This window comes from Anarrhichthys ocellatus, unplaced genomic scaffold, assembly GCF_004355925.1.
Source record: "Anarrhichthys ocellatus isolate YVR2014 unplaced genomic scaffold, GSC_Weel_1.0 scaffold7, whole genome shotgun sequence".
Classification (NCBI taxonomy): domain Eukaryota; kingdom Metazoa; phylum Chordata; class Actinopteri; order Perciformes; family Anarhichadidae; genus Anarrhichthys; species Anarrhichthys ocellatus.
Genome location: NW_022280037.1, coordinates 3408439 through 3428550, shown reverse-complemented (window position 1 = coordinate 3428550; position 20112 = coordinate 3408439). Strand labels below are relative to the sequence as shown.

At 41.5% G+C, this 20112-nt stretch overlaps 1 protein-coding gene across 4 annotated transcripts in view; it reads left to right on the top strand.

Moving 5' to 3' along the window:
* The first annotated feature begins 14127 nt into the window (after positions 1–14127).
* Positions 14128–20112, top strand: part of pgfb (placental growth factor b) — a 13977-nt gene continuing 7992 nt past the window's right edge. For all 4 annotated transcript variants that reach the window (XR_004212786.1, XR_004212787.1, XM_031847960.1 and 1 more), the window contains exon 1: positions 14128–14670. Coding sequence is in view for 2 of the 4 variants with exons in the window: in XM_031847960.1 (XP_031703820.1) it covers positions 14485–14670 (186 nt within the window). In the remaining 2 variants the exon portion in view is untranslated. The remainder of the gene's footprint in view (positions 14671–20112) is intronic.

The following is a 20112-nucleotide window of genomic DNA, read 5'->3' as shown; positions in this document are numbered from 1 at the left end:
CTCTCTCTCTCTCTCTCTCTCTCTCTCTCTCTCTCTCTCTCTCTCTCGCTAATTCAAGCCATTATCATTTCTTCTTTCAGTTAAAACACAAACCCTTCAACTGAACATTAAAAATGAAAATGAACTCAAAGTAAATGCAGCCATTACCACGTGGCATCTCGTTAACTTTAATGAATAATACCATGCCAGACTTTCTTTTTTTACACTACTGAATCTCAAGAGTGATGATGCAGTTTTTTTCATTCATTTCTCATGTATCCTTTCTTTTATGTTCTGCAGGTTACACTGCATGTATGTTTGTGTAACACATCGTAATACATGCCTACCTACTTAAACACCAGTGTCATAACACATCGTTGCCATTTTCCAGGCGCTGGTGCTGAAAGTCATATTATATTTATAATGTCTTGTAAATGCAGAAATGATGTAAAGTCATTGTTTGTTTGCAGAAAAACGGTTGTAACATTTTAGTGTTACTAATTCCATAATTATTTGACTGTAGCTGACTGTAGGATTCTTAATTTCTGAAACTTTGTTGTAGTAAAAGCATGATTAATTTATCCCATGTGTGCATTTTGTTCTCAGGAACACAATTATTATACAAATCCTGGTTCCATAGTGTGAGTATAATGTTCGTGCTTTATGCTGTTTAGGCCTACCGTCATTTTACAGCTGTCACCAGACTGCCACCCAGTGGTCAACCTGCTAATTGCACTACCAGGATCATTCCCTCACGCACTGAAATATAGCAGAAAAGAGGTTACAGAGTTTGCTCAAAAATGCTCAAGACAAAGAAAATACAGTCTTGTTATGCTTTGGTGTGTTTTGCTCTTGGGCAGAATATGTTCTTAAGGATGTAGATATTCTCAACTGGGAGCTGCACATTACAGAAGGAATATCAAAAGATAACTGTCCTTTTGTGTGATGTTTCTCTCAACATTCATTTGCACTAGGTTGATCATAGATGTATGATCATAAATACCATTTAAATACCATTAATGCAATATTCACAGAAGAGTATGTTCATTAAAAAATACGTTTGAGCTTTGATTTAATTTTTGTAGATTACATTTTGTCATTTGGAACTATTGTTTCTATGTTTTGGTTTCAGGAAATCAGATAACTGCCTCTACATTGACACAAGAGTAACTTTATTTCCTGCAATTACAGTAAAACTAGTAGCTAAAAACAACAGACCATACTGCCTTTCAGGGCTTTCAAACACCCACGTGTTGTCTTTTTTTTTTAAAGGGAGACTACATTCTTGTCTTCATTTAATTTCTGGATTTTATATTTTCAAACGTGACTTTGATCACTTCAGGAGTACGACAGCATAAAATCCAATACACGCCTTACAAAGTCGAACTTTGAATCAATTGATGTAGCTCTTGTGTCAGTGGGCAGATTGTAATTCATGCTGCAAGCCAGATGCCATCTGTTTCTGAGGTCCTGTGTTAATTCACACAGATTTTCACAAGACGGACACGGTGGTCTGCTGCAAAGAGGAAGATTCAGGATCCTTCTGAAAACTCACGGTGTGGATAGATGGTCGACTCTGCAGTCCACTGACTGTGTCCTCATGATCAGAACATTGCTTTGCTTTACTTTTATCATCAAATGTGCAACAACAGTACAACAGCCAGCATTATTGAATTATATGCCACCTTTATCATGCAGCAGTAATATTCCTAATACAGAACGGCATATACACTCTGTAAGACAGAGGCTGTCTATTTTAGGGGATTTAAAGCTCAAGCTTTTATGATTTGGAATGAGAGCTGCTTTGGCATTAAAAGACTGAATTTAAGGTAAAATCCTGGTGCTCTGGTAGACTTCATGTTCCTTAAATGAACATCTTCCTTGGGCAGCTTGTAACACACATTCAAGAGTCAGCTCTATTTCCATTTTCTGTTCAGGTTGACTACATTCACCATGAACCATATGCCCTAATATTCATGGCAGTTGAACCTGTATCTGACTTCCATATCTAGATGCAGTCATCCCATAAAGAAATGCTCTCACTCCTCAGCCTGCTGAGTCGGTGTTCACTGTGAATTGACTTCTTTACACATGCCAAAACCTACCTCACAAAAAAGACAACATTTACTGGCTGGACTATAGTCAGGGTGCTCGTACAGCAAAACACAATTTACCAACCTGGGAACCAAGATTTAGAGTAATTTCAGATGTTCTAGCGATTGCCAAGTCTCCCAGAGTGTAACGGAGTCCAAAACACAAGCGCTGCATATGTATGCTGATCATGTCAAATTCTCAATATTACTTATGACAGGCTGTAATATATCTGTATGCTTGTGCAGGTGACCCAGATATACTGAGGCATATAAAATGGTCATTTGAGATAGACAGATAGGGAGATAAGATAAGATAGATAGATAGATATAGATATATTGGTGATTCATGCGCGACTGTAAATACATGTTCACATCACAAATGACATCATTCAGTTGGCTGACCTCATATTTATCCTGGCTTCAGTTCACACTAAAGTGTGCACCACAACTTTTATTTGACTTTCTTTGATTGGCATTCATTGATTTTCTTTGCATTACTGACAATCATTCTTTCCCCTTCTGAGCGGCGAAGACAACAAAAGATTAAGTCAACGAAGGTCTTTTATGTTTTCATAAAGAAAACCGCGTCTACTTTTTACCGACATATCAATTACACAACATTTGTTCTTAATTGTATTTTAGAAATGTTTCTCTTTGTTGTTGAATAGAATTACATGTGAACTGCTGAACCTAGAAATGTCTGCTGTTAATAACCGTTTATTCCTTTTATTGAAAGTATTTGAAAATGCTTCATTGATCTGATATGTCTGAATTTATGGCTTTCAAGGGCTTTGGAGCAATTAAATTCATTGTACTACTGAGGTCACATAGTTTATAAGCTTGAGACAGATGCTTCTGATATGATGTTCTTAATTATGAATTTCATTTAACCATTTGCAGATATTTTGTTCTAAATAAGAAAAGAAGGCACAAAAAAAAGGCAGCTGGAGAGAGAAAAACTACACATGACAGGTCTTTTAAAAAATCTTGTAGTGTGTTCCAAATGTCAAACTAGTACACTGTAACAGATGTTTCTGGTTCCACTATCCAATACAGCACTGCACAATATACAGTGTTTCCCATTTTCTGCATGTCAGCAAAGGTAAATCAATTCTCAAAAGGAATTATACACACATACAAATTATGATTGCTGTTTCATGAACAGAGAGCAGAAAACTGTCCAAAATAAGCACGAAACAGCATAATATCTTAAATGGGCCAGTTCATGGGAATGACCAATTCTTGTTAATTTGAGGATTTTCACTAACTTTATTTCCAATATCTCAAGAGACTCGCTCCTGGCTTGCATGCATTACATCATTTCAGATACCATCTGCTTTTGACTAGACAACGAGTGCAGTATTTTAGTTCCTATCTGCCTGCATCTTCGAAATTACAAAGTGCTCTCATCTCTTCCTCTGCTCAGCTTACATCTTGTTTCCACAGCAATGAGATAAATACGCATCAGCTGTCAGGTTTAGAATATGCACCGAAGAAAAAACACAAAAGCAGGAACAATAAAGATCAATTACACTTTGCTTCTTTCAAAAAATCCAATTAGTTAATGTCAGTTTGACCATTCCTACATCCACAACTCAGCAGCGTGCACTTTATTTCACGAGTACTTATTTCCCATGCAGTAATTTCTGATGTCTCCCAGCTGTTCAACATCTGCAGATTTGTGTTTCCTGCCAGAGTAAAAAGGTCTGTCTATTCATGAGAGCATTTCCCATGCTTGCGTGCTCAGCGTGATCCTGTTGCTTCCCTGCTCTGTGCCCCGTCTCCGAGGCCTGTAATCTGATCCATTCTGTCCGACGGAGTGCACAACACAGATCTTGTAGCTCACCAGCGTCCACAGTGCCATGGGGCACACTGCCTAATAGTTACAAGACATGCCGGCCCCCTCCTCGCTGCTGCAAATCCCTTGTCACTGTAGACCGAAGATGAACAGCAGTGTGCAGGCTCTTCAAGTTAAGTTGGCATTTCCTTCAGTGACTTGTACACATTGATAAGAGTCTTCCCAGGGGACACAGGGGGCAGAGTGCCAAGAGGAGGGGAGCACCAGTTTAATTACTGATATCACGAGAGTGTGTAAAAAATACTTGGCAGAACCCATCTGTGAGAGTTTATCCGTTATGTGGAAGACTGTGGAGAGCTTGGTCCCTCGGGATGGCGAGCCCCTCGCCCCCTCTAACCTCACCCTCGGCAGAGCCATAAAGCTGCTGGGTATGTCTGCAGTGAAAGTGGACAAAGTCACGACAGAGTGGACCTAGATTCACTCTGGTCACAGTGTGGGAATATGTCTTCGCAGGAAGAAGCAGGAATAATAAGAAGAGGAAGAAAACCACAGGGAAGAGGACATGGGGGAGGGGGGAATCACTTGTAACTGCAGCATCAAAGGCGGTTAATGTGGGACTGCTGCTTTCTCTCAGATCCCCTGGTTAAGAGACAGGGGAACCCCCTTTGGTTTGAGCCCTATAGCGTTGAATCATAAATAATGGCCCATTTAGTCTCCAGGCCATCCCGCATATACATCACTGCATGTTATGACCATGCTGTCACAGTTCCCCATAAATCACCAGCATTCATCTGCTGTGTGATTAATCTCTCCATCTGCAGCGTGCTGGCTGCGCAGGTGCCTGTGGGCTGGTGTTTCTTTACAGCCAGGTGTAGTGGAGTGCGAACGGAGACAACCCAAGAGGTTAGACGGTGGAACATTAGAGCAGAGTGGCAATTGTTCAGTTCCAAAATATGTCAAAATGATAGATGAGTCCAGTACTAAGTGCTTGCTTTTGTATGTTGGGAGAATACGGAATCAGGTGTAAACAAAAGACTGTGATTCTTCTCTGATCACAGGCACAAAGACGCCTGGTGATTGTCAAGGTCTTGAATTCATGTCTGACAAATTATATACTCCTCCCCGTTGTATCCAGTTAATATCTGTCAGGTGCTGGTTTTCCTCTCTATAAAGCTCCAGTGTGTCACTCACTTTCTTCTGAAGTTATACAGTAGCACCAACTTGAGAAAAAAGGGTCAAACCCACCCCGAGTTACTCTGCGGCCCAATTGTAATAATAGCATAGAAATCATCCTGATATCCCCTACAGTCTGAAACTACTGGACTTTCTCTCGCAAGCAATTGTCAGATTGTTGGTGAGGGAATAATTGTCACATAAGCAACACCACATTTGTGCATTTGGCGTTTTATTTTGAATTTAGATGTCAAAATATATTGTCTCCAAGCAACTGGAATCATCTATAATCAGATTCACAATCCGAAACTGTGTGTGTCACAGTTTTTGTTCTTTAGCTGATTTAAACCAGCAGCAGTGCATTTGTGCATTGTTGACAACTGTGTCAGGTATGAGAAGTGGAAATGTGTCACTTAAACTAAGTTTTACCAGTATTTCACTATAGAAGTAAACTAGTTTATCTGGCTGTACGTGTGTTTTGGGGTTTTATAAAGTATACAAATGATAAGTCTAATTAATGAGGGAGCAGTTCTGCTGATGTGAACATGCATACCATTCTAGCAATCAATCCTGCTGATATGAAAGCACTCAGTACTTCCTGAACACAGTCTTTAAACCCTCATCGGCACCACTTTGTCATCTGAGTGTGTCTACCATCAAGCCAACACTAGCCTCCTTTTAATCCCAGGTCTTTCAGGTCTGCTTAAACATGGAGCCACAGAATGTAAACACAGCCTTATTAACACTGCCAGTCTCGGTAATCTTCCTCAGTCACCTTCAACCATGACTCGCTTTTCAGCCTCAGATGTGCATTGTGCTTTGATCATTACAGCACTCAGAGCAGTGTGGATATTATTGTCAACATTTCTCTAAATTAGATTTGTTTGATTTTTAATTGACATCAATATTTTGTGACTTTATACGCCATTAAGATAAATAATCAGGTTCATGTCATGGTCTGTTAAATAAGACACACAAGTTGTCACACAGTATGAACAAGAACACTGTGCCGCTCCTATAAGTTATAAGAGAACTGCACCGATTTAGCATTGCACTCACTATTACATTGGACTTTTACTTTTTTAGTATTAAAACCGATGCAGCAGAACCAACAATATTGTCTTTTTTATTGCACTTTGTAATGTACTTGCGTTACCCACAATGCAACACGACCGCCAACAGAGATTCGGGTGTGTTATGCTAGTAGTCGCTAATGTAGCCTTGGGCGGGCTACAGACATCTGATAAATTCACTGCTTTTTAATCCACTTACATTTTGAATCTTGTAGTCTTTAGCTGACTCAGACCCAAGTGACATCACTTGAGGCAATTAATCAGGCACATTTTGTGGCTCCCTGTGTACAACATTTTTCACATACGCAGTAGTACTCCCCAAAGCCTTTAACAGACAAATCAGTGCAGTTCCCCCTTAATTAAATCACATTAAACCATTTTGTTTATTGTTAGGGTTTGTATGAAACAAGATATTTATTTATTCCCAAAGGATTGTTTTTGTTTGCTTGCTCTCCTCAGCTTCAGAGCAACATCGCAGAGGCCTGCAGAGAATCAGAGTCTTGCTCAAGACACGTCAGGAGGTGAAATTCATGTTGAATTGGGGGCTTTAACCTTAGTGTTGTGGTTTAGGGATGATCTTTCTAACCACCCAGGAATCCTAGTGGCCTAAACAATCTCATACCAAAAACATTATCTTGGATGATGGCACGGCAACTTGGACATTTAACAGGCATCCATATAAGCCTTATATCTCATCCCTCTGCTCTCCCGTCTCAGGATAGTCAGTTAGTCTCATCTCCAGTGGGAGCTCCTGTTCCTCCTCTTGCTGATCTGTTTACAGACCACGAACAAACACCCGGTGACTGGCCCACAGTTCGTCTCTGTCTGTTTACGCTGTAAGTCAGAGTATGCACGTCAGAACTGGAGCCACAGGAGCCAAGGGATTGGACTCGAGGGAAGCTAAAGCCAGGGCCCAGAGGAGCAGCAGGTGCATAAAAGTCAAAGTATTTATGGTGAAAGGACCAACTCCAGAGGCATGATGAGAAGAGGAGGCGTGGATCCATCTCTCCAGTCTGATCTCCATGATTCCTCTTCCTGTCAGAAGTCAGGGGTCACACCCTACATCAACACTGGGAACAAAATTGTAAAGTCAAAGTATCTCCAGTATACCTAGAAAAGCATGCTAGCCAGTACTTGTCCTAAGTGGAAATTGTCAGAACATGACGTTTGTATCAAATGGCCTTGTTTGTGTTTTTCCATGAGAAAGTTGAGAGCTGTTGGACCGGCTCCATGTGCTCACAGCTCTGTACCTAAAGCAGTGCCTCCCACAAAAAGGGCTCCTTCGTGATGTGATCGGGCTTGGGGACAGCCACCCTTCCCATGGTGCTCATGTTCCTCCCCATGTCCCTCTGGGGACGAAGGGCTAGGTTTGACTGAAAGAGGGAGGGAGACAGAAACAGAGTCGGTCCGACAGCACGAGAGCGAAAGAGACATCTGCTTCTCATCTCGATGGGAAAGTTCCCCTGATCCTGGCGATTAGGATGGAGTCCCCCAGACAGAGCATGCTGGCTCCTCCGAGGCTCACCATTTGTAAGCAGGCTCCCTCAGGCCTCGTTGGCTTCAATCCAGAGTAACCCATGTGAGTGAATGAACCTCTGCTTGCATCGCAGTGACACCCCCACCAGTTTATAGTTGTAAAAATTAAATCATAGGTGATGATTCATTGGTGTATTGGTGTTTCCACATACAACTAGACTGACATGAATATGTATGGAATGTCTCACGATGTCTAGGCCTCACCATGCTGCAGTCATTCCTCTTGTTACCACGATGCCCGGAGGGTGCTGCTCTGTTTATTTTCTCCTGATTAGCGCTGCACATTTTCACTCGTTCACGGCTCGGGGTGTCAGGAGTCAGTCAGTGGTCTGTGTTCATTCAACACCAGCTCTTTCCACTGTGGTTCAAAGCTTATCATGACACCTTCTGAAAAACCCCCCAAACCCCTTCCAATGCCGGATCTGCTCCCGAACACCCAGACGAGAACAGCGTTTAGGTTTTGTTGATCTTACTTCTGGAATTGTCGAACACCAGCTTTCAATCATTTCCCGAGTCGATCATTCAGGAGATAAAAAGCATTTGCCATCGGTAACAGATTTGTATAGTCTGAAAGCAATCATGCCTGTAATCACGCTTGATATTTCTTGGATGTCAGTCTGACAGACAGGATGGATGTCCTGTTCTTCATCACAGATGCATATTGGAAGGACCTCACAGTTGGTTTCTAAAGAAAAGAGTGTTGGCTAAGAGAGGCTCTGCAACGTATTCTTCTGCTAAGCATACTGCATTACTGAAATCTCTGCAAATGTAAGGGAATTGAAATGTCTTGTGTTGTAATGTAAGAACTGTGAAGGACTCAACAACATATCAGTGATCAGCTTTGATTTTTGGAATACAGCTTAAAAAAATCACAGAAAGCAACATTTTATGTCCGCAATTATTTCCAAATATCTGAGGGATATGTCTGGATTAGTTGAGGGTTTGTTTCTGTGCAGCGTAGCTGACATCAGCAAAGCAAGGAAAGAATGACGTCAAACTGCTCCTCCTTTCTCACAACCCCAGCCTCACCATTCTGGAACTTGTGTATTTATTTGCTTATTTTCTTTATGAGGGTAGTGGAAAATTAAACGTCACCCAATGTCACTGAAAATGTTTCCTTCGCAAATGGAAAGTCATGCAGATTTTGTCACAGAGAACTGAGGCTCATTTAATTGAGCAAGGTGAGAATATAATTTGAGATGCACTGGTCAAAGCTCTCTATCCGTTGCTTTGCTTTAAGTTAATATAATGCATGTATACGCTGCAGAGCCGGTGTCACCGTCACGCTCTTTTATCCACCCTGGTGGTCCTCGTTTATCCTTCCCCTCTGGCCACAGCGTCATCTGGGATTAGTTGTCTCCACCATCTCCATGGCAGCAACACTTCAAGACCAGACACTTAATCACAGGAGTAAAACAACAAACATACACATTGTCTTGGGTAATGAAATCTCCTTGTCCCAGCAAGTGCACAGTAGCCACAAAGCAGTAAGGAGCTCAGACATTTTTGTCAAGCAAACTGAATTAACTGATGATAATAAATGGCCCTGTTGCCAAATTCCCATCAGTGCGTTGTATTATTTATTATTCCAAGTTATTAACTTTCCCTTGCTCTTTGACCTCCACCCACCCTCTCCTTGCTCTGCTCCCATTTTCTTGTTCCTTGTTCTACAAGCTATAGCTATTTGAGTGAATATACTTCTCTACACATAAATAAATCTCAGTGCACAACTTTGCTTGGCTGCAGTTTGCGTAAACATTTGCACACAGATGAACTTCACCTCGCACTTGCTCAGGCCACGGCCTACTACTGTACTTTTTCTCGAAGGGCTCCTCTTCTGACAGTCAATCGATCATTTTATCACCATACTTCGAAGTCACTGCCTTTAAAAATCAGTCTCCGTGGGTTAGAATTAGTGTGAGTCATTCCAGCTTTCTGCCATTGTTTTGACACCTAAAAAACAAGACCGTGTAAATGAATGATTACCTATCCCGCTATTCTGGATCCAAGCGTATTCAGTTATTAGAGGAATCGTTTGACATTTGCTTTTGAACGGATTACACAAACTTGATATAACGCATTATTTATTGAGCTTTAGAGGCATTGATAATGTGGGTGGATTTCTATATGACAGAACCAGGCTAGCTGTTTCCCCCTGTTTGCAGTCGTTATGCTAAGCTAGGCTTAAGGCTGCTGACACTACATTACAGAACCGAGAGTGGTATTGATCTTCTCATCTAACTCTCAGCAAAAGAAAACAAAAAGAGTATTTGTCCAAATCCCTTTTAAGACAGCAATAAAGGTGTAATGTTTGTATATGATTATGTTGTAATTGTGTGCAGCAGCACTATATAGTCAAGCATTACAACATGTTTTTCATTTGAGTTCATGTGCAGCTGTAGAAAGATTGATTTGACCTACAAAACTTTAATGCCGGGTAATTGCACAAGTGTTACACACAGCTATTGTCACTGCAGGTTTATTTTATGAATGTGGCTGATGTGTTTGTGTGTGTGTTTTCTGAAGGAAACTTTTTAAAACTCTTACACATAGCCCCAAAGGGAGGATAAACTAATTTGAGGTTTAAAAAAAACACTCTGTAACTAGAAAAAATAAACAGCAGCACTCAAGTGCGATTGCAGTCCTGTAAATCTTCCAGCACGATTGTGTTCATGTTTACTCAAGTGTCCCCCACTTCTAGGAATAAATCGTCTCACTGCCAATCGATCACAGTGCAACACAAAGGGTATATTCCATTAGCCTCTGCCTCTTTTATCTCTTTTAATAACATGTCAGGGGCCTGAATAAATCCTAACAGTTTATAAGCAAGCGTGTTTACAGAGGGATCTGAGACTTGCTGCAGAACTCGCTAAATTAAATATATTTACATTAAACATCATTTTGGGGTTTTAATGTGAAGAGAATGTTTTAACATGAAGGATTTGTAAAAAAGTATCTAATTTATCTGTTTAATGGCCCAGGCTGAACCACCCCCAACAGAATCAACCCATGAACTTGTGAATGTGCTCCACATGTGGGACCTCTTAATGGAGTTTAGAGTATATCACCACAGGCCTAAGTTATAACCTGCTCTCTGACTGCGGGACCACTTCCGCGAAGTTTGCTCTGCTCGCTCTCCATTTATAAAGCTAACGGTTTTTACAACTGTCAATGACACAAGCCGTGATAACTCACTCTCAGTGCTGTTTTTCCTCTTCTATATTACCAACCGCAGGCCCGTGTCCCCGCAGCTTGTAGAGGTGATGAAATTTTATCTTGGACAAACACTCAGTTTCCTTTCTGAGCGCTGCTGCTGTCGCTGTGCTCCAGGTCCTCTGCACAGTTAGTTGGGGGGTGCACAGCCTCGTGGAAAGACATAGACCTCGTTACATTGTGTCTGCCATGTAGATGTTACCAAACCTGAGCCGGTCTATCTGTTAGTTAAAAGAGAAAATGCATATTCCTTACTCAATGTGATTTGAAGTAAACATGTGAGTGAAAGTGTCTTTGGGAACATTTTTAAACTGAATTTTCATCTGTCTGCTAAAGGAATAGTTTGACATTTTGGAAAACACACATGTTCACTTTCTTGCTGAGAGTGAGACGAGAGATTTGATACCACTGCCCAGCGCACAGATCTTAAGTGTGGTATGAATCTTTTCATCTAAATCTTGGGGAAAGAAAGCCAAGTGTATTTCCCAAAATGTCAAAGTTGTGCCAGAGCACAGAGGTGTATCAACTCTTTTCCGCTAGCATTTCTCCCTTTGGTCGTATGGTTTGCTGTAATTGCTCCTCATATCAAACAGAATAAACTGAACCATGTTTACTTGTGACATCAAGACATTGTGATGTCCAAGACACAGGTGCATAAAGTTAAATAGTATCATAGATTAGATTACATTTTTCTGCAATGACTGATGGTCCCTCCAGACTAAAATAACTTCCAATTGTCTGTTTAACATGTTGACTGACTTCCTACAGAATGAAACAATGCTCACACATGCACAGACATGGGCATGAAAACAGGATGACACCTGACAACCTTGGAACAAAAATGTGTTTGTGTCAGAAATATGTCAATGTAGCTTGGAAGAGTAAACAGGATTTGACACGTTTTAAATGAAAGAATGTGTCGTAATATAATGCTAATCACCTTCGGTAACAGTAAGCAGCTGTTTACTCATGGCTGGGGCACTTCCTATTTACCAGTTATTCGAAATACAGTTTTCGTCACAATGATGCAGTTGACGCAGAAGGAAAAGATTCACGGTTTGTCACATCTAATTAATGACAGGAAGAAAGGGTCTGGATCATATTGTCGTATCCTGTTTGGCTCTGCAGTCCAGGTGGTGCAAAAAGAGTAAAATTACATCATCTCCCAGAAGCCTGTTGTGCAGGTTGTCCTCTGCCTTCTTATCCATTTGCTTTTGGATTTGTGTTTTAAATATGTATTCAGCAACATTCACGGTTTCAAGGCACGTTATTTAAATCAAAGATGATAATCAGAAACGTTGGTCTCCCTGTAGCGCTCTAACTGTTGTTAATGAGATCCTTCAAAGTAAGGGGCTCCCTGGCTTCCCACCTTCCCCTTGAAGGCCCCACTGTGGAGGAAACCAAAGCTGCCCCAACAATGATGAATGGACATCATTAATGTTGTTCATCTGTTTACCTTTTACTCTGCAATCTTGGAAAATGAGGGGTCAACAGCAAAAGGGAAACGTGCTTACTTTGGCACTCTAGTTTCTGAGAGCCACCCGCTCAGTCTTCACAACATCAAGAGACATCGCAGACAGCGAGGGACTTATTTATTCAACCAGCTGACCTTCCTTCAATCATGAAGCCTTATCGCAAAACCAAATTAGCGAAGATGTTAAGTTGACATTTTGATCTTTATATTGCATTTCTGGATCAGTGAAAAAGCCTTCAGACATTCTTCATATTCAGGAAGAAAGTCTTTTCTTTTTATCCCTGATCATAACAAGCCCATCTATCTGCAGCGAAGGAAACAGACGCCTATTTCTCCTTTGGAACTTGATTTCGTTAAAGAGGCATCATTCAAATGGATAACATCTTGATTGAATAAATCTTTGGAAAGAATATTGAATCAAAGCAGTCTTTTTTTTCTCCAAACACAACAACATGAAGACTCATCTTGTGTTTTTTTTTTTTGCAAAAGCAATGAGGGGCCTCAATGTTGTTTCACCATCTGACAGGACCAGAGATCCATCTCCTCCTGGAACACGCTATCGCTCAAGCCCGGTTTGCTTGTCTTGTCAGCGTGTATTTACAGTGCAAACAATTTCAGTGATCTTGTTAGGCCACATCAGCTTGTGCGCCTCTAAAAACACAGATAGATCACTGGACAGATGGCAGCACTGCAGTAAGAGTCTGGCTATGTCCTCTGAGCAAATAGTCAGTGCTGCTGCTGCTGCAGGCAGAGAGGAGATGTAATGGTCTCAAGCTCTTCTATTCAAAATATTTAAAACAAAATCATGTGCATTACATCAGCATAGACTTTCTTTTGCTTGAAGTTGATGTATTCATTCAATTTCTTAGATGACAGAAAACAGCCTCTGGGCAGTATTTCGTCCATCTGCAATGAGGTGGATAGTAAGACAGTCAGAAGGGATAGAAAAGAATAACTGTAGAGACCAATTCCCTGAATAGTCAATATTTTCTTACTTCCATTCTGTCCTCTCCTCGAGTTTTTAAGTGCATCCATCATTGCCACGTTGAGATACAATTTAGTAAAAAGACTACTGTGACACTGCCCAGCATTATTAGAGGAAATGTCTTTCACAATCCCTGATTGTTTGCACTTACTGATGATCGGTCCGGGACGATGGTAATGGGGGGGATGGTTTACTCTCACCAAAGTGTCTGAGATGTTTAACAACACCACACTCCTGAGTGTGGTCTGTACAATAGCAGGAGGCAGTGGAGCTATTCAGCACTGTTGAAGGAATGTGTGGAAGCCCACAAGGAATCCTTTCGTTCCAGGGTTTCTCCAAACACAGAAGTCTCACACTGAAGATTAACTCTGTGTCAACAGTAATGGAATCTCCCTTTCTGTCTTTGCAAATACTAAAGCCTCAGAGGAAAATCTCTGTGCATCCTGGAGCCCGAGACAGCAATGAGTATACCATCCATGTCACCACTGCAAAGGATCTCTTAATGTTTACCCTGCCTGAATAGCGCTCACAAAAAGGTCCCCAGGAGAAGCTTCTTAGCAAGTCTGCTTATACTCTGTAAATCACCTGTAGTGTATAGTCTACCATTCAGAAATAAAGCACCAGTGCCACAGTCTCTGCATAACCATTTACATCATCACATAAATTACCATTACATATTGCAGCTGAAAGGGGCAGGGAGCTGTGTGATGACAGATGAGGCAGAGCAAAGAGGAGGACAGAGAAGGGGAGGAGATTTAAATGGTCAGCTTGTGAAAAGGTGGCTGGGTGGCACTTAGAAGCAAAGCTCAGCTCAGAGCAGGACTGAAAACTGAAACTGTCGGTGCAACTTCACACATGGAGCAGATCGTCACGTTTTTGGACTGAATAGACTACTTTCTTTCTTTTTTTTGCACTGAATATGACTTGTCAAAACTGGTTGCCACTATTTCATGCTGCAGAGACGTTGTAGGATTTGCGCTTTGATTCAGTTTATTCAGTGAATTTGAAAGCTTTAGTTGTGTTATCTTATTGCCCCAGCACCTTTCAGTTCGCCACTGGGGCCTTAGTCAGCACAATCCACTTCATCAGGTTACACGCGTCAAGCGGAGCTACGTGACTGCACTCACTCCCAGTATAACCCTGCTGAACCGGGAGGGCGGATGAGTTGGAAATTCCCGGTCAGCATCTCTTTTTCTTTTCTGAGTAGTTTGGCACTTTGTTTGGATTGTCTTATTGTGTACACCGGGAGCCATCACCTCCTCTCCACTCGCAGACATCGCGAAATGAAACTCGGTCTTGTCATCCAGGCTGCGGTGGCGCTGTATCTGCTGCTCTCACCTGCACAGGTAAGCTACATTCAGTGAGACGTTATGCGCAGCAAGAAATTGGATTTTCTATCATTCTGATAGAATATTGAAAAAACGTGCCTATTGTTAGATTCTTATATGTTAATAGCTATCAGTCTCAAAATGTAGGCTGAATGGTCGAGTCAGCAGAAGCCACGTAGATGAAGTGATAATTGTGCTTTGACACCTTCGTACCGTTTTGAATGAGCGCCATTCTGCTCAATTCATTCATGAAATGAAACGTGACAAACTGCATCTCTCTGCCTGTGGAACACATGATGCAAAGTGACTCACTGTTGGATCTGGCAGATCCTCTAAGCTTACTCAGACTATAATTACAGAGGCATCACACATTCCCACTTCTAGGCCTATAAGGTCTTTTTTCTTTTCTTCTTTTTTTTTTTTGCAGTGTAGATTTCCATCAGAAAACACTCTGATTCCCATGCTGGTGAGAATTCCCTTAAATAAGCAATCCTCAATAAATATTTGAAAGGTAATACCGATAGTTTCACCAGATCCTGGTGAGTTGACAAGCTGCTAAGCTCATCTCAAAGTGTTTGCAGTGTATCAGGTAAAACTGGTATAGCAAGTTTAAAGTATTTAGTTTCTCTTATTTTCATCTGCAACTGCAGCTTTTCCTCCCTGCCGTGTTTCATCTAAGCATGTTAAATATGTACGTGCAGTGTGGATAGTCAAGCTGATAAAAATGAACCAGTGTGTGTGTGTGTGTGTGTGTGTGTGTGTGTGTGTGTGTGAAAAAAAATCTATTGAAACTTAATTTCAGGCCAGTCATATCACTGTCAGGCTGGCAGGGGATTACTGTGGTACAAAGATGTTCTGTTCTCTGTTGCCTGACATTGCCTTTTAGTCTTAAAATGAAAATGTGCCAGAACAGGACAGAGCTGAAACTGGAGTGAATCTCATTCAAAGGCTAGAAACACTAGTAAGAGGATGTACCATTGGACAGCGGGACTTGTGCCAACTTGCGCTGAGGCTCTTGGACCCATTCAGTTTCTGATTTCGTCCCAAGGAGGCTGATGGCTGGCAGCTATCTCTGATGCCTCTCATGTTCAATGCAAAACCAGGTCATTGTTGTGTCCATTCAGTGCTTCAGTCACACTCCATACACTGCTGGACCTGTTGAACTAAGTAGCACTGTTTTACTTTCCCTTTTGCCAGGCTGCTGTTCACATTTAGACATTTTACTCTCACAAAGTCAGGGTCTCAAGGTTGGAAATATCTCCATGTCCCACCAGATTCTCTAGCCGGAAACTTTGCAGCTGTTGCTGAATTGAGTGTGAGTGGGAGAGGGATGGGATCACCACATCTCCACTAATCCTCATAATCAGCTCATGGCCTGCTCAGTCAAAATAGGAGTGACAAAATCCAGGGCCCGCAAAGTGAAGCAGGTTAAATGCCCCTCCGCTGCCCAAGAGACTGACAGCAAATGTAAACCATTCAATTCTAAGATTCAACAACCTGTCCGCTGATACAGACTGACTGTGAGGATCTGAGCTTGTTATATTTGAGGTCTTTCTCTAACCCTTTGTTTGCCATTCATTATTTGCTTATGTAGAAAGATTAGCTTTAAAAGGAACGGTTGCTTTGCAAAGATGCACCTAAAGACCCAAATATTCCACATTTTTAGCAGACAAGCGACACTCATTCTAGCAGCTCTTTTAAAGTCATAGTGGCAAAATGAGACTCTTCTGGTAGGTGTCCGCCCTGTCAGCCCCCCCCAAAATAAACTGTTGGGCCTACCAAAGTGGAAAAAGCATACATCAGCCATATGCTTGGGAGTGTGATTTATAAATGTCTCTCTTTGGGATTCTTTACCCGTAAATATGTGTCACTTATTGATAATGAGCATTTCTCACTATAGTCGCAGCTGGAGCTGCCGTCATTATCCTCGTGACTCATGCAGTCATTCATGTCCGCTAAGAGTGGCCAAGAGAGAGGGTGGGTTTAACTTCATGTGCTTAATATTACTACCAGGGATTTACAGCATAGCTCAGTGTGTGTGTGGTAGAGGCATTTAATCACTTTTAAACAAAGGTCTGTCATTTGAATATGTTTGATGAAACAAGTGAGATGTTTATTGTGGCCCCTGCATGTTGTTTTCTTCCTCATGTCTTCATATTGACTTGAGGTTGTATGATTGGTATCATTAGTACCCAACCTTTTTTGGCTTGTGACCTCTTTGATAAAGCAGTGTCTGCTTATTTGACATAAATATTGTCTGCATATGTCAGTAGATTGTAAAGACCAGAAGAGGTCAAATGTTCAAATGATTGTACTCACACTAAGGGTGGGAACCATGAGAAAACAAAGTGTATGTTTATGTTAGCAGTAGCAGTAGTTGTTCCACTGTATAAATTAACCATGACTACTGTTTTATATATTTTCTCCTTTTAAGCTTTAATTTATCATGATGTTCAAAATGACAGCTACACACATCTAAGCAAGCTGTTACTCGTGTTGTAGATTGGTAAAAAATGTGTAAAGGTCAAGTACAGGCGTGATGAGATTTGAGGAAATGATTACAGCTGAGTAAACAAATTCAGTATCTAAACCAGTGCTGATGAAAGCATAAACATTCACCGACCGTTAGTTAGTCAGTTAGTTAGTTACCTTTTGCACAAGAAACATCATTGCCACTGTATGTTGGGATTTAACAGCAAGCAGAATCAACATTGCTGATACAAGAGATAGAACTCATGTTGTTCCAATACCTGTGATTTCAAGTCAGGTGTGTACTCGGTCAGATGTGATTCATTCTCTTAAAAACGGTCCTGGTCCCGTTCATATATGGCCCCTGATAGAGAGTGGAAGCACCTGGGTTTCCCTCTGAACAATGGTGGCCTCTTGGTCACTCAGTTACCAATGCTGTCCACCGGTTATTTTGTTCCAAGATACTCTCCGTTCTCCTGTTCAGTGTATTATTGGTACTTCCTGTGCATATAAACCACATACTGTATATGCACAGTGTGTGTCTACAACACTGTGGATATGCTGAGTTTTTGCTTGTACTTCACTCAATAGAGCTTTGCCTCTTGTTTCCCCCCCACCTTATAAAAATCCAATAGAGCCGTTTGTGTACAATATCTTCTTATTCTTGTCAAAGTGATAAAAACAGGTAAAATATTGCATCAAAACAACTTGACTGACAACAGTAAGCATTTTCTAGGCAAAGCTGCCGAGTGCTGTAGACGTCGACATATCTCCATTTTGTCAAGAAAAATCAGTGTCGGATGAAAATAAGATTATTAAAGTATGAGATTATGGAATTATTTGTTCGTGTCAATTTGAAAATACAGCATTTTCCTTGGATAAAACCATGGAAATCTGAAAAAGGAATCACTTCTTGCCTAACTCATTTGATGTTGCTAGACTGTTCGACTCTTCACCAGTGAAGCATGTTCCTCTGCTCTCTATGTGTGAGGACGCGACGTTACACAGGTGTTTCCTTTACGTCATCACCGGCAGCAACACAATACTTGAGTCTGACCATCTGTGTCGCACACGTGTGCCGTGTTTGTGTGCATGGTGTGTTTTTCTCATTCTTGTTCACAACTAGCCAAGTGTAGACGGCATGACGTCACATTTCCAGTTGTTACAATAGAGATTCATCAGCAGAAGGTTTCCTAAAACATCAACAGTAAACATCAGATCTGGGTTTCAGTTTCTCAGAATCAAAGAGCAACAGCTTTTGTCAAGATGCAGCTCAGTGTTTGACAATGAAACATAAAAAAAACAAGTGGCCCCTTCTCTTTGTCTTTCTTACACACTTGTTCACCGTTGTAGTCCAGATGTCTGCATGCTGGGCTACGCAGTGGCAGTGACCTGCTGACTGATCGGGCTGTTATTTGCGCTGTTGTGGTATTTCTCTCTAGTTGTAATGTCCCGGCCCAAGGGAGGGCCGCAATCGCAATCAGGAAATATGGATTTCTCCTTCCTCCTGCAGAGGAGGAGGAGGAGCGGTGGCGCTCGGGGCAGCCGTCTACTCAGCTTTAATCTCCCATCTGGATGTAATTTACTGTGGTTTACACAGGGAGAACAGCGTTTACTGTAATAGAGACCACAATTACCACCGGTCAGTCTTATCTCAAGACCTGTGTCGTGTGTGTGTGTGTGCGAATGTATGTTTGTGGATGGGGTCCATGGTTTATACAGTGGTTGTGTGTGTTTGTGTGTGTCTTTAGGGGAACATTAGTGCATGAATTAATGGACTTATAATGAGGAAATGGTGTTTATCTCAATCAACATTTAAGGACCTTTACCTCTCCCCTGTCACTTGACCCCATTTTACTGTTGTTGTTTTTTTCAAAAATTACTATTCCAAGAAAACATGATTGCTTCTAATGTTTGCAATCTTGAAGAAGGTCTCAACATCATTATATTAAACAATATAATTATATTTCTTTGAGAAGGAGTCTTAGATAAATTGTTATATTGGTATTTTGGGGAATATGCGTATTAACCTTCTTGCTGCGAGGTAGAGGTAGATAATATTGATACCGCTCTCAGATTTGTGCATTAAATAAGCTTGAGCAAAGGGACGGTTAGCATAAAGACTAGCTTGTAAATCTGTACAAAAACTGTTGTGCAACAAGTTTTTCAGTTTCTTCCTGGATTCATGTCATCACAGTGAGGTCAGGAAACCAGCTGAGACTTAAAGAAGTAACTGCTCCCAGCCAAGAAATGGTACAGTAAAACCAAATCTAGACTTATTTCAAAATCAAACTGCAACAGATGTCTATATTTATGCTACTGTGTGGCTTTCAATCTGTGTGACACCCCAACTAAAAGTGTGTCTATCTGTGGAATAATTTAAAGTCTCCATTCACCCAGAAGAGCTTGGTGTTACCACATGCTCCGCTGAAGCTTTTTGGTGTTTTGGCAGTGCTCTGTGATGACAAGCCCAGACCTGACCACCAAAGTGACCCTGCTGAATACACTCAGACCTGTAATGGCACCACTGTCATTGTAGGTTCACCCACCTTATGTATACAAACGGTAACCTGCTTATTTTGTAGTGGCTGAGAATAGATACAATGATCTGCAGGCCACGTAAGAGGCCTGAGAATAAATGCCACGGTCATGGTGTTGATGATGTGGAATCTGGGTCTCGATAAAGGATGGATGAGGACGCTCAGTGAGGCAGGGAGGTAGCTCTATTTGTGACTCGTCTAGCCGTCTCTGTGTTTGTATTCACTGGTTCTGCTTTAGCGCTCTCTGCCCTGTGTGGTCTCAAGTTCAGAGTCAAGCTTCAGTCAGGACAAAACCAGGACACGGTTCCTCCTGACCTATATGTTTTCAGTGAGCTGGAGATGCAGGTGCTTTACTGGTCTGGAGTATGTTTGCCAGCTTTACATATTTTGCTAAACTTCGTCTCTGCATGCACCCCCCCCCCCCAGCCCCCCCCCCACCACCACCACCCGT